The sequence below is a fragment of the Ixodes scapularis genome, unplaced genomic scaffold (genome assembly GCF_016920785.2).
Source record: "Ixodes scapularis isolate PalLabHiFi unplaced genomic scaffold, ASM1692078v2 PGA_scaffold2__306_contigs__length_199485367, whole genome shotgun sequence".
NCBI classification, from domain to species: Eukaryota; Metazoa; Arthropoda; class Arachnida; order Ixodida; family Ixodidae; genus Ixodes; species Ixodes scapularis.
In genome coordinates, this window is record NW_024609857.1 from 5,635,069 (window position 1) to 5,649,561 (window position 14,493).

Genomic DNA, 14,493 nt, shown 5'->3' on the forward strand with positions numbered 1-14,493 from the left:
CTCGTTGTAACTCGATGTTTCTGCTTTCCTATACTTGGGGACAAGATTCCAACGCTATGAAATCAAATGTGTGGGTGCGCGTGAATCTCGGAACATTGAGCACCGGCGAAATCTATGGAAGCGCGCTCTTCGAAATGGCACAGAAAGTTGACCCCAAATTTAGAAGCGTTCAATGCTGCGCTTCCCGCCCCCGCTCGTTGCCTGTCGCAGGGCTCTGGTGGCGCGTACGACATTAGAGAGTTTTAGCAGATCGTAAACGATAGCCCGGTACAGCGGAGCTTGGGCTACTACTTTGTAGCCTGCTTTTAAGCGCGCCCGGACTGTACCGGCATCGTATCGGTATTGTGTTAAGCGTTTGATAAAACTCTCTACTGTTATCAAAGCCAAAAAGCTTGTGTTCGATGCGGATCACCGACTGTAGGACAGTCATTTATCCCTTTTGAGTCGACTGTATTACGAGCGCTCTCGAAGACGGCAACATGCGCAATGCGCGCTATGTTAATCTAAATGTCCAGCATCATCAGCCTTTTAATCAACATGCATCACGCTGTATACGACTTGACATTTCAGTGACAGTGGATGAGGTCCACTCCCGATGGAAGAACCTGAGGGACACTTTCCGAAAAAAAAATGAATGACGAGAAGGGGACAAAAAAGAGTGGGGCTGCAGCTTCCTCAAAATCTAAGGTTTGGCCCTACATGGACCAAATGGAGTTCCTGAGGGACACATTTGGTTTGCGCAAGTAAGTGTTGGAAAATATCAATATTAATTGATAGGTGTGAGCACAAGTGCTTAAAGGAGCGGTGCAACGATATTCAATTGGAATGTTTTTCACTTTGCACGAGCTTACTGGCACTAGTGGGACTCAAGGATACTCGCAACGCCACTGGCTAAGAAACTCTTTTGTTGCGGTGTAATTTCAGGGACAAAAGCGATCATTTTCATTCAATATTTCCTTTGCGAATTTTGATGACGTACCGTGGGGATCGCAGTACACCCCAAATGACGATATTTGAATGCGGTTCATAGATTGGACCCGAGTATTGCGTGGGCACTCGATTTGGGTTTGTAATAATTACTAGCTCGAGAAGCATTCGGGTAGTGGCCCGTGACCAATCGCTGCGACGACGACAATAGCCGAGCCATAGCAATGTCTGGAACTCAGCGCGTGTCCTATGCTTTGCCAACCCCAGCGCGTGGCTATGATCAACATTGGCGGCATATAATCGGCTCCAGATCACATGGCCGCTTGTTCTGGCTGCGAGTTGACGGGGTGAACGCTGCTCGTTTTTTTTTTTATGTTTTTCTGGAACTTCTATTACGTGGGTTGAAAGACGAACGCGTGTTTCATATATGTCAGTAACGTCAGTGTTCCGTTCTGAGTGGTATTTGCGCGAAGTAGAAAAATTGTTGCACCGCCCATTTAATAATTTACATTCTTTTTAGAAGCTTCAGCAACATGGAGGCCACCGATTTAACGGTGGCACACATGAGTCAACCGGCAGCAGACAGTCCGACGCCTCAAGGGAGCCCAAGGGGGCCGGACGCCTCAAGCAGTCTGAATCTGATTTTTGCGTCACCGGGCTACGCCGAGACCTCTGCTGCTGGTCCTTCCCAAGCAGCCGAGCCGGGAAGCTGCCCAAGAGAAAGCGTAGCGACTAGGACACACGCAAAAAGCCAAAAACGGAAGCAGGACTTGGAAGCAGTGGAAGACGAACTCAACGTTGTGAGAGGGGCCCTGGCAGCACACAAGCCTATGGATGCTACTGTCCACTTCCTGCTCTCCCTAGATCCATACTTGAAGGCGACACCCGAGTCTATGCAGACTCACCTTAAGATGGAACTTCTACATATTCTATCTCAGTATGCTCAAGGCCGATACCCTGACGCACTTCTTGTAAAGAGCGAGTAAAGACAGATGAGTCACACCTTTTGCTTGTTTATTCGTCTGGATGGTGTCTACCATGCAATGTATGCAAAAGTTTGCAAGTGCTCGCAGCACAAGGTGCGCTTCCGTTCAAGGACGTAGCCCAGCAGAGGTCCGCTGCCAAGGTACGGCCCCTTGCCTGCTCATAAAGTAGGAGCAGAAGAGGTCCCACGCTTCACGTGCGGAACCGCTGTAATTGTGCCCCACCGGAGGCTCCAGGTCCGTCATAACTGTTTCGTCGTCTTTGAATGTCGATCGCCAGTTGCCGTTCGTGTTGTTGCCATAGGCGTCCTCTTTGTCAACGTAGCTAGGAGGAATGTAGACGGAGTCGTCCCGCAAGTAGTTGTGTAGTGCGCAAGTTGCCATGACGACGTAGTCTGCGTGTTCTGGTAGCAAGTTGATGGTTCTTCGGAATATCCGAAACCTTGATGCCAACACGCCAAAAGCGTTTTCGGCGCACCTCCTGCACAAGTGGAGACAGGTTCACGGAAATGATTCTTTACAATTATCCCGCAACAAAACAGACAAAAAACAACAACAATTAAACTATTTGCTACCCTGCTAGAAACTACCCGCCCAACCCCTCCAATTCACTACATGGTTATTGCGCTTTTAAGTCACCTTGCACGGCTGAGCCGATAGTTGAATATTCGTTTGTCATCGTCCTGGTGCTTTCCCGGGTATGGTCTCAAAAAGTCGGGGCGTAGGTGGAACGCTTCGTCCCCCAAGAACACATATGGTGCGATTACTGTCGAGTTTGGAAGCCGCTTTGGTGGTGGCAGGCCGAGGAGGCCATTTTCGAGACATTTACCGAACCGAGAGGCACTTAGGGTACCTCCATCACTCTGTCGTCCGTAGGCACCGACGTCTACAGCAACGAACTTCAAGTCACTGTCCACAACAGCCATTAGTACGATAGAGTATGTACCCTGTAATGACAACAAATCATAAATGCAGTGAGAAATACAGCTCATAAAAAGTACTGACGCAAACTGCACCTTATAGTTGTAGTATAAGCTACCAGAATTCGGTGGTGCCTGAGTCTCGATGTGTTTGCCATCCACAGCACCAACACAGTGGGGGAAATTCCACTTGTTCTGGAAGCCCTCAGCAACTTCCTGCCATCTCTCAGTAGTTGGCACCTGTGATGACATTGTGTCATAGCAGCAGACATGTAATAGAGCCTTCTAAATATTTCAAACGCGACTGCATGGAAGTTCTGAAATCAGTTTCATAAACTACAATTTTCGATGGTATATAATATATGTAAGCACAGATACATAAGTAAACATTGGTTAATCCCTTAACCGTTTTAAGGTTTTCATGATCTGTATACTACATTACAATACTCAACTCCAGAACTTCATAATAAGTGCTCAACTTTGTGCAAGATGGCCTTCATTGATATAGCACCATTAATCTACGCGGGTTTCACATGAAGGGATTTCGTGGCCGAAATCGTTGCCGCTAGCGGCGTGGCGGCACGGATCGCGAGGTTTCACTTCACATGAGCGTTTCCTGCGGTTGCGATGGCCAATGTTGCTTGCAGCAAGCAGATGCTCACAGTAGGTTACAGCGGCTTCCATTAATTTTAATGCCTTAGTTTTCATTTTACCCTTTAATTTCACCTTAATAAAATAAAAAAAGCGTTTAAAATATTAAATAAACCTTGATCCTATTTGTTTATGGTTCTTGTTTTCTTTCGAACTTCGTTGTCGCGGAGGATCAAACGTCGAATCATCCTCGGCTGCGTCATGGGCAGCGCCTTTCTCGGATGTAGACTTCAACTATGGTGCCTGGAGCGCGTCTTCGACTGGTGTGTTTAGCGTCCTATCCCGCCCATACATCAAAAGTGGTCCCGATGTGGCAACAAATGACGCGAGTGTCATGTTGTTGCCTGTCGCGATCCTGGCGGTTGGCCGTAGAAATGCTGGCGAAAACCAGGAGCGAACGCGAGTGTCGCTGTCGTCACGGCGTCCCGTTAGGCGTCCCAACTTCCGGCTGCACTAGCTTCCGTGAACTGTCACAGTGGAAAGCGACCTGCAGCAGAACAGGCATCTGCTACACACACCATAACTGTTGGGACGCCACCAGGGTCGCAACCGGCGACAGCAGAACACTTTTATGACGTCATCAGGCGGAAATCGAGGGACCACTTTTTTGGCCGCGGTAAACACACCAGTCAAAGACGCGATCCAGGCACCATACTTCAACTGATATGACCGACCCGAACCTCGCGAACCGGTAGTAGTGCAGTCGTTTCATACCGGTCTTGTCGATCACTTTCGAGGCCTCAGCCACCTCTTCCCAGGGTTTCCCTTTGATCCCATTGTTCCTAAATTCTTTGAGCTGCGCGTCCTAAAAAACCCGACGCTTGGACAGTTCACTGATAAGCAGTTCATTGAACTGGGCGCAACATGTTTCGTCTTACTTGGTGCAACGATCTTTGTTGGAAAAAAACATGTCAATGTCGCTCAGTTCTTCTTCTTTTGTTTTTCTCACTAGCGCACGTACAACCCGCTACCAAGTAGCGTCTCTTGCGCTCGCTACAGTCGGTACTCGGGCGAGGAAAGCAAAAAAGAGTCGCGTAATTCATTGAGAAAACAAATTCCGAGGAAGGGGACAGCAATCCCTCTCCTCAATGATCTACTGAACAGTTCCGACGCGACTGCTGAAGCAAAGAAGCGCGACCCGCCGTAAAAGAGATATCGCAAACCAGTCGCTTGCGTACTTTCTCTGCTTGTCGTCTGCTTCAAGAACGTGAAAACGCCACCGTCCTGTGCGCCAGCTTTCCCGCAATGTTTCTCCTCCTGGCACGTGACTTAACGCCTCGCTGTGAGTGGCCAAGGCGAGAGCTGCCGCTCTGCCGCGGCGAAGAATTTCCAACCAGGTGGAACCGTGCCGCTCAGCCGCTGCGGCTGGCCAGAGCGCCGCGACGGCAGAAATCGCGCCGCTCTAGAGCCAAAATCGCTGCATGTGAAACCCGCTGACGAACTGTGGCGGCTTGGATACCCAGGTATTGTCATGCCTGATTCACATGGTGCGAATTTGCCTGCGATTTCGAAATTGCGACGCCGTTCTTGCGGCACAACGCAGTTGCGGTGCGAATTCGACTAATTCGCGACTGCGTATTTTGCCAAACTTTCCTTGCGAACGGCCGCTTTTGCGAAGGGGACGGACAGCCAATCAAACGCGGCTCGTGAAAGACGTCACGGTGGTCATAGCAACGTGGGAATCAAAAATACGAAAAATGCGTCACCTACGTCGTCGTCTTCGAAATTCGCTGCGGGGGTGGGGCGGCAGATGTGCTTCTTCCAAGTGAATATTTTTCGCCGGAGGATGTAAGCTTGAGTTCGGCATTAAAACGAACTGGCGTTTGCGTACCACGCGAGGGTTGTGGTTGCTTCCTTTGTAAAATTGCAGGCGGTAACAATTGACGCTTCTGTTCGATAACTTTGCTTAAGGGACTCGTTGCGTAGTAGAAAGATCCTTTCTTCAAATCTGCTTGCAGATGACGCGAAGTTCTGTCTAGAAACCGAGAAACGCTGAACAGCACCTCGTTATTAAAGGCGTTTGATAAAAATCAAACTTAAGATTTTTACGTAGTGCCAACAACTATTGATATGTAAACGCGCTGGACGCGTGCTACGCGAGTGACACGCGTGTAAAATGGCTTTAATTACAAGGTGCCGATCAGCGATTCTCGGTTTCAGGACAGACCTTCGTGTCAGATCTGCAAACAGATTTCAAAAGAGGGTCTTTCTACTATTCAATGAGTCCCCTACGCAAATGTCACACGTGCCACGCGTGACATTTGTCATACAAATCCTGTGACAATTTGGTTTTGTGCATAGTTTGCGATTATTTCACCAACATGATTGTTTTGGCTTTTTTTTTGCATCTCAAAACCTGTGGTTTTTTATTTATGTCGTTTCATTTATCTTCAGTGTTTTTGTCATGTTCGCAATCGCTAATATTGTTTGAATTAAAAAAAGCTAAACATTTACGTTAGCTTTTCATGCTGAACTACACCGAGGAAGTAGAGAATATGTTTTGCACGTCCAGCGTGTCGTTCATTTTATGAAAATCGGCCGATAAAACGCATTCTGTGTTTGGTAAAGACCCGATTGGGCAGCGTAGGTCCAACGAAAACAGTGAAATAGCACCTCACCCTGTGGGGAATCAGCCAGTACTCTGTCGATCTACTTTGGGCTATACCTGCCACAAAAAGTGTCCGCCAGTTTGTCCGTAAAAGAGGCAAAGACCACAACCCATTTTCTACAAAAAAATTGACTGATTTGCAGGCAACAGGTTCGGGGTGGAAATGAGCTAGAGAGGTGACATATGAGGCAGGGGTGATCCAGGAATACATTTTTTATTGCTCGCCTTAAATGTTGGAAGATAACAACTAACAAAAGACAAAAAAGATGCAATTACAAAAGAGAAAAAAAAATCAAGTACAGGCTCACCTTTTTGGCAGACATCAAATACGAATAAAGAGGAACATAACACGTTGCTGGAGTCATGGGGTGCACCGGCGCCAAAAGGCAAATATTTGCATTGTGCGCCAGTGCTGCAAGGCCGCCCACTCATCTACACACGCCACCGACGATCTGAGTACCCCTTGTCAATGGCCAGACGAAATCGACCCCTACGTGACCCGGAAGCTACAACGCAAGGCACGACGAGAAGGAAATTCGCCGTGCCTTCTGTTATAGTTTCGTCGTAACCACATAACCCCCTACAGCCCACCCCACACTGCAGAGAGGGCAGATGCTACGCTTCGTCGGCGTGTACAAACACACTCCCTCTCAGCACTACATTACCTCCAGCACGCTGCAGATCTACCTGAACTACCTAAACGCACATACTTCGGAGACTACTCAAATAACTCTCACACACCAAGTTAAAGGGAAGCTGGAGCGGTTTTGTATTTGAGGAAACACACTTAAATCGTCTTCATTTCACCTCCAGGATCTCGAATATCGAAATTATTTCTTTTATAATTTGGCGCATGGAGGTTGCAGAAAATCATTTTCAAAGTACCGCCGAAGGCCCTCCTTCCAGGAGCGTGACGTCACAAAAGGGGTTTTCGGAATCTTCCTTCCAGCAGCGTCCACCAAAGCTATGCACGCGTACTCTTGATATTTTTTTAAGAAGGGCAGAAAAAGATGTTATCACTTGTGCCAGTACGGGGGAATACACCTGGCAAGCTAGGGATTCAAGCGCGGCACTCGAGCGACACGAGCTTCGCGGCCGAAAGGCCCTCCTATGGTGCCACGACGGGTAGGGTGTTTTTCGTGTTTTCTCGCCTTTTGTTACATCTTCGGGGAAAACAAACGCGATATTCATATTCACGGGATTTTTGGGCACTGAAAATAAAATAAAGTCATTAATAAAAATCTACCCTAAAATCAAGCTCTATCTAATTTTTTTTAAAGGAGTGTTCCGGCTTTTCTTTAAGGAAGCTTTCAGTTCAAGATCTTGCAGAACGTGCACTGAAAACACTCGTCCCACTTATCCAACCAAGGATCTGAGAGGACTGGGTCACTCCTCCATGGGCGGCAGAGTATAAATTACGTCCACTCCTAGTTAAGCACATTAAGAGAGTACATGAAAAGGGAGAGTCCCTAATTTCATCCCTCTCCAGTAGCACCGGTCTTGGTACAATACAGATGTTTCACTTTCTCTGTTCAAAGTCCTAGTGGGCTAAAGTAGAAGTTTGGGCTAGTTGGTATTTCATGATTAAAGATTAAAACAGCGCTGTTTTAATCTTTAATCCTAGTGGGCCTCACACGGAAGCCGTCTCACACCAGTGCGCCCGTTCAAAAGTAGCGAACTCGCAGCAGCAGAATATTGTTGCAATGATGGCCTCAGCTCCCTGTTCCACCGGAAATAGGTCAGACGATCCTCACACACAAAAACTTGAAACCTTCGTGATTTGTCACCATACCGCTGACACTACTTAGGATTTCAGTTCAGCGCGGTTCCTTTGCCGCCCATGACACTGCAGCTTCCTTTACAAAGTACCTGCAGTACAGGTCTCTGACTGCGGTGGCTATTGTGTTGTATTTTTGGGCAGATTGGTCGACGTGCCGCGATCTCAGCCTCGGTAGGTGGAGCAACGCCTTTGTCTGTTGAGAGATCTCCTTGCGCCACTGGCCATCAACGATGTTGCCGAAGTGGTCGACTTCAATCAGCATAGGCATTTAGCATGTGCAACTTGTCGTCTTGTAGGTAGTTGTGCAGTACACAAGCTGCGCGGACGACTTCAGTGGCGTGGTCTGGGAGAAGGTCGATTGGCCTGCGGAAGATGCAAGATCTAGTAGCCAAAATTTCGAATGCATTCTCGACGCACCTTCTGGAAATGGGACAAAGACAACACTATAATGCAAGTGCAAAATTTATAATGCAAGTGCAACAATTCTAAAGGTTACCTCGCTCTACACAGTCGATAGTTCAATATTTTTAGATAATCGCTGAGGTATCAACCAGGACAGGGCCTCAGAAAGTCTGACCTCAGTTGAAATGCCTCGTCTCCAACGAAGACGTACGCGGCGATAACATGGGAAAATGGCAGCAGATTTGGTGGTGGACAATTCAAGGCAGCTTGACTGAGGCACTGTCCTATCCTTGATGCCTTGAAGACGCCACCATCACTTTGGTGGCCATACGCTCCAGCGTCTGTGGCCATAAACCTCGACTTGCTGGCCACGACGGCCATCAGCACTATAGAGTAGGTTACCCTGAAAAGCCGAATGTTACCTCACTTCATGCGCTCTTGCAAAACATGATATGTGTTAAAGTAAATTTGTAGACCCATATACATCACCTCGTAGTTATAGTACAGGCTTCCAGAATAGGCAAGGGCTTTGATATGTCCGTGTTTTCCGTCAACGCTCCCCACACAATGAGGAAAATTCCGCCCTGTCTCAAAGCCCTTGGCAATTTCCCTTGGTCTGTGATTCTTGATGGGAGATAGAAGTACAGCACAAAGTTCACACATGGTTTTACGTTGTTATTTAAAAGCCGTTCATGTAATCTTACTTTACCTATAGTAATACTGGTAATAAATGCATCCTCAAATATTAGAAATACTTATTGACGCTTAACAATTGTGAATACTTTTGTAACTGAATCTGAAAAGCTGTGTGTCTGTCGTTTATTTTTTTTCTCCCTTGCTCCGTTTTTTCTACGTTCAGCTTAAACTTTCAGAAGCATGTTTAGCCAACTAGCCCAGCTCCAGGCACTCACCACTTACTTTCGTAAGCTATCATATTATGCCCAAGTCAGGCCGGTGTCAGACTGCTTATACAAAAGACAAAAAAACAGTCTGCAGACATCGATCGAACGCGACTCACTGACGCATCCGTGTTTCATAAGCCGCGTGCCAGGCTGCTCCTTTCATTGGTTGCCGTGCGACATAGAAAGCAGGGATGCTGCGGTGCCTCGAATTACTATTTTTCTGCAAACTGTATTTGTAGGATGCGTAATGTGTGACCCCGTCTTTCGAAGGTGGCGCAGTAATAGCATTGGGGCCCTCAACATCCTCAGGTCTGCAGCGCTCTCTTCCCCAAGTTCGTCCCTATAATCATAGATCAATGGCTCTCTGTTGTGTAAACTTTTTGAGAAACCATTTTCGACAGTAAAGCTTTCAACATGATTCATTTAGATATTTCGGCTGCGAATAGTTAGGAGCAGCTGCAAAGGACGAGTTTGCTGCAGTGATTTGTACACCCGACTCCCATAATTATCTCCAGGTGGGGTGTGACACCCCCCCCCCCCCCCCTCCCGAATGTCTTAACCAATGTATATAAACGTAAAGCCAGCCCCTTCCAACACCCCTCTATTTATCTCCAGGTTGGGGGCGACACCCCCCAGAATTTCTTGACCAATGCGTCTAGACCTAAGGCCACCCCCTCCCAACAGCACCCCCCCCCCCCCCCTCGAATAATTGCAACACCCCCTGATTTCGAATTCTGGATGATTCCGTGGTTTGGTAGTGTGCAGAAAGAGTACACCGGGGCATGGGGGGGGGGGGGGGGGGAACTTGAATTCATCAATTTCCCAACACCACCGCAGTGAGTCTTGTTGTTCGTAATGATCTACATCTTTAAAGGCGGTATTTAGTGGACGCCGTATTGGCGCGCATTGTTCGCAGCTAGAGCGAGCTCAAAAAGAACTGCTACGTACTGCTGGCAAAGATAAACAATCTTGACGGTGTGAAATATACGTTGCAGAAGCGTTGTGCAAATTCACTAACAGCACGTGCTCTCAACAGCAACCGGCACAAGCTATGGCTCCCAGTGAATACTACACGACTGGAATACCACCTCCATTTTGAAGTGTTTTTTCCATTACGAGACGCCAGCGACTCTTTCACAGCATGCATGCGACACTAAGAATATGGTTGGTTTTGGATGAGGCGCGTTTTTATTGGCTGTCTTTTCGTACTGTCGCAGCGGCGCTGGTGACGTCTCGAAAGATGTTTGGCAATTGACGCAGCTCCGATTATTTCATAATCGCATTGAACCGGCCTGTTTGCCGCAACAGCGCCGTCGCAACTGCGAAATCGCAACTAAAATCGCTCCATGTGAAACCGTCCTCTTTTCCACAAGTTACCAAAAACGAAATCAGATTTCTTTGCTTGCCTTCATGTGTTTTGGGCGAAGCACCTTTCATATATGCGGACATCTCTCATGCACGATGGATGCCCCTGTTGACACTCCAACCTTGAATTGCAGTGCGAGATCCTGCATTGACGTTGCCGATGACAGATACCTGAATAAAAACAAAACATTGCGGTGTACATTAATGTCTGGAAGCCGAGAAACTAGTAATAAGTTCGCCATATAAACCAGTTTAATTGCACCTCGTATTCCCTTCAAACAGTGCAGTTTAAAGAGAATACCATTTTACCTCAAAGTGATAGCAAGCCGCACCCGCGACGAAATGGGCTCTCTGACGACATATTGCTTCGTAAGCTTTGTTTCCAGGCGAGCGTGGAGTCTTTCAAAGGCGTTCGGCATTATCCGGTAATATCTTCGAAACTGCTCCAGGTCCCTGTGCAGCATAAAGAGGGTCTGCAGAGAAAAAGTATTCCAGAAACCTGCTCGCAGAAAAGCACAAGTCGACTTACCAATGAGTAAAACTCCGATCCTTTGGCTCTGTTTTGCCAGCACGGCCTGACCCACCATCACCGCGGGCTTCCGTCTAGGAGCAGCAGTTTTTTTTTTTTTTTTCGCAGAAGTAGGTATTCCTTTTTACAGAGCAGTCTGAACTCGTCGGTCAACTAGAGTAGTGGCCACCATGCTCTATGAAAGTCAAGACGCGCTGCTACTTGCCCTCTTTCAATATGAAACATCGTCCACGTGACGAAGCCACCGGGACAACTGTTCGCCTTGCGCGACATGCCAAGCAACGCAACAACTAGCTTGCTCAAGCAGTTACGAGCTGTGGCTCTCCCGGGTGTCCTTGTCGCATTCGTCGTACTCGTTGTTTTCGTCGTTTTCGTTGATGCGAATGCAGTCGATGCAAACGTCTGAATCGGCCCTAAATATAAGTATACCTCGTACTTTTTACAAGAAGCTAATAAATAAATCTGAAAATTTTATAATTTTGTTAAATATCGAAATTAGTATCGTCAAACGAATTCAAGGGTTCCAACCATGTGCTTCGCAAGTGCGGAAAATCGCATATGTTCTCAATCAATGTGAAAGGAAACGCGAAATTTCGCATGTGCGGTTCATCGCTTCACCGATTTCGCAGAAGAAAATCGCACCATGTGAATCAGGCTTCAGGCAAAAAGAAGCGGGGCTCGGACGGCAGTGCGCGAGCTGAGCTCTCGGATCTACATTGAACGGTCACCGTGGACGCACCATCTTAATCAGTATGCTTATTTCCCGATTTAAAACGTATTCAATACTAGAATCCCCAGCAGTGTCAGTATTTCTCTAAAAGCACCTCACAAATTACTGGTAATAGAAGAGGTGCGCAAAATTTAATCTTAAGCAAAGCATTTTCTATCACTAATTTGACCAGCCAGCCTTTCAACATACCTTTAGACAAAGGGGTTGGAGAGCTGTCCAGAGAATCTTGCAGGTGGAGTGAATGACACCCGCCGCTGTCGAGATTCCGACTCTAAAGGCCAGAGCAATGTCCTGTATCTGCATTCCAGACGATAAGTACCTTAAAGAAAGCGGGTGGAACAGTAAATCATATGTCTGTGCATAAATCAGAGCTAATTAGAAAAGCAGGAAAGTTCCCAGTACCTGAGTGTCATGGCAAGTCTAGCCCGCGATAATAGCGGCTCCCGCGTGAGGTAAGCTCTTGTGAGTGGTGTTTCGATCAGGGAATGGAGCTCTTCAAATTTTTCAGGTCTCATCTTATAGTACTTCTGGAAGTACTCCGTGTCCCTACTTATAAGCAAAGGCATCTGCACGAATATATTACATTGTGAGAAAACTAATACCAATAGAAAATCCTTGGTATCAAAATACGAGGTCACAACTCACCGATGTGTGGAACTCCGACTCTCTCCTGCGGTTTTGCCAGATGGGCCTTACCCACCAGCGCCTTGGGCTCGGGAGAGTAAGCAGGATCTGCTTCTTTCTTAAGAGAAGATACTCTTCAAGTCTTCGTAGACGGACATACTCCGGATCATGAGCACATACCCCAATTTCGGAAATACCAACTATGTCCAGGAGGTTCGGGTCGGCCATATCAGTTGGAGTGTTTACATCCGAGGAAGGCGCTGCCCGTGACGCTGCTGAGGATGATCCGAGGTTACATTCTCCGCAAAAACGAAGTTTGAAAAAAGAACCATAAACAAATAAGACCAACGTTTATTTAGTATTTTCGACGCTTTTCTTTGATTTATTAAGGCTAAATTAAAGGGGAAACTGAAAACTAAGGCATAAAAATTGTTGTTAGAAGCCGCTGTAACCGACTCTGCGCATCTGCTTGCTGCAAGCAACATTGGCCATCGCAACGGCAGAAAACGCTCATGTGAAATGAAACCTCGCGATTCGTGCCGCCGCGCTGCTAGCGGCAGCGATTTGGGCGGCGGAATCGCTGCATGTGAAACCCGCTTAAGGCAAAAATCGCTGCATGTGAAACACGCTTGAGGAAGCGAATGGCGGCGGGGCACCCGCTCGTGGCACCTGTCTCGAGCGGTTCCACAACAATGGTTGGCGGTACTTGTAAAAAACACCTTTATCAAGAAGCTTTAAAGTGGTGAACGCCGATGCGCCCCCTAGCGTGCATTTCGCTGCGATGCGTGCACAAGTGGCACGCGTGCACTCGAAGTTGTCCACTTTAGGGATAGCGAAGCCACCGCGCATGCTCAGTGGCCACGTTCGCTCCTCTTGTGCATGCGAACAGTGCTCGCAGCTGCCGGCGACGAGGCAACCCCGACTGTGCTCGGTCTTGGATCCGGCCAATAGTGAAGGCACGGGGGCCCTCGAGCGGCTTCCAGGAAGTAGTGACCAGACATGGGTTCTAGGGGGTGGCGAATTCCAGATATTGGCTCGGTGTGAACGTGAGTGTTGGGGGGGGGGGGGGGGGGCGATACTTTCAGCGGTGGGAGCGACCAGGAAAGTTGCAGCGGACGGCGCCCAAGAGATGCCGCTGCCGTCGTTACCGTGTCACATGCCGCCCAAACCAAAAAGACCTCAAAGCGACGGCTATCACCTTCTCCTCTGAAGAGATAGGACAGAACTTAAAATAACTGGAAGGAGTTGCGTTACTGTCGTATCCGCGTAGTGGAAAAGACACTAGAGGCCGAATAGTCATTGGTGTTTTTTCCAGGACGTTAGAGTCTGGCTTGCGCCATCAGCCGCTCGCAGTTCTATGAGTTCGCGCGCTCAAAGATCACGCGCCCCTCTGCAGGCGAAACGATCCTCTTCTGTTTCTGCACGAGTGGAACAGCGCTAGACATCACACTCCTTCTCCCTCAGACGCCGTCGCCGTATCTTTGAGGAGGCCGCCTTTGACGTTGAGGTAGGTCTAGACGTAGCCGTTGTTATAACCGCGTTTGAAACGGGGTGGATGTTCGGTTGAGCGCCTGGGGCATCTTGATCCTCGGTTGGTACCGGTCCCTCAGTGGTGGGAATGGTGCACTTTGCTGGCAAAGCTTGTAGGCCATTATTAATATTTCGTGTCGCAGAGGGTCCCGGGACCAATTTTTCTGAAGAGTCGGTGACGGTGTTCCTGATGGGTTTTCATGTCGCCGTACCCCGTGCCTTGTTCTGCTTCGATGACCTAAGAACGACATCCCAGTCTTTTTATTACGGTTCCTCGGATCCACGATGGATTTCCAGCAAAGTTTTTTTATGTACTCTTCTCGGTTAGACAAAATATTTATTGAGGACGTAGTTGTCTCCGACGTCCCTTTATTCCTCCCACTAGCTTGCGGATGTAGTAAAGTAGAGTGATCGCGGTTGACAGCTCACGACCAAACATTAGTATAGCCGGAGTCTTTCTTGTCGTGAGATTAATCTTTGTGTGTCGTTTCAGAAGAAATCGAGCAAGTGGGCACGATAAACATCCTGTCTTGTCCTTAGAA

The 14,493-nt window shown here is 47.9% G+C and overlaps 1 protein-coding gene across 3 annotated transcripts; it reads right to left on the bottom strand.

Moving 5' to 3' along the window:
- Positions 1–1,924: 1,924 nt before the first annotated feature.
- Positions 1,925–12,293, bottom strand: LOC120838023. Of its 3 annotated transcripts, none has more exons than XM_040208283.2 (3): positions 2,927–2,951; positions 2,550–2,857; positions 1,925–2,391 (listed from the first exon to the last, which is right to left on the bottom strand). In XM_040208283.2, exons 2-3 carry the CDS (start codon positions 2,834–2,836, stop codon positions 2,019–2,021), a joined length of 660 nt encoding a protein of 219 aa, XP_040064217.2. In that variant the 5' UTR covers positions 2,837–2,857; positions 2,927–2,951; the 3' UTR covers positions 1,925–2,018. The 3 variants fall into 3 exon arrangements, 2 of the variants coding, with proteins under 2 accessions (XP_040064217.2, XP_040063867.2); XR_005715170.3 differs by lacking the exons at positions 2,550–2,857; positions 2,927–2,951 and adding exons at positions 11,987–12,116; positions 12,200–12,293 and having other exon boundaries at positions 2,325–2,391; XM_040207933.3 differs by having other exon boundaries at positions 2,550–2,957.
- Between the last annotated feature and the right edge of the window lie 2,200 nt (positions 12,294–14,493).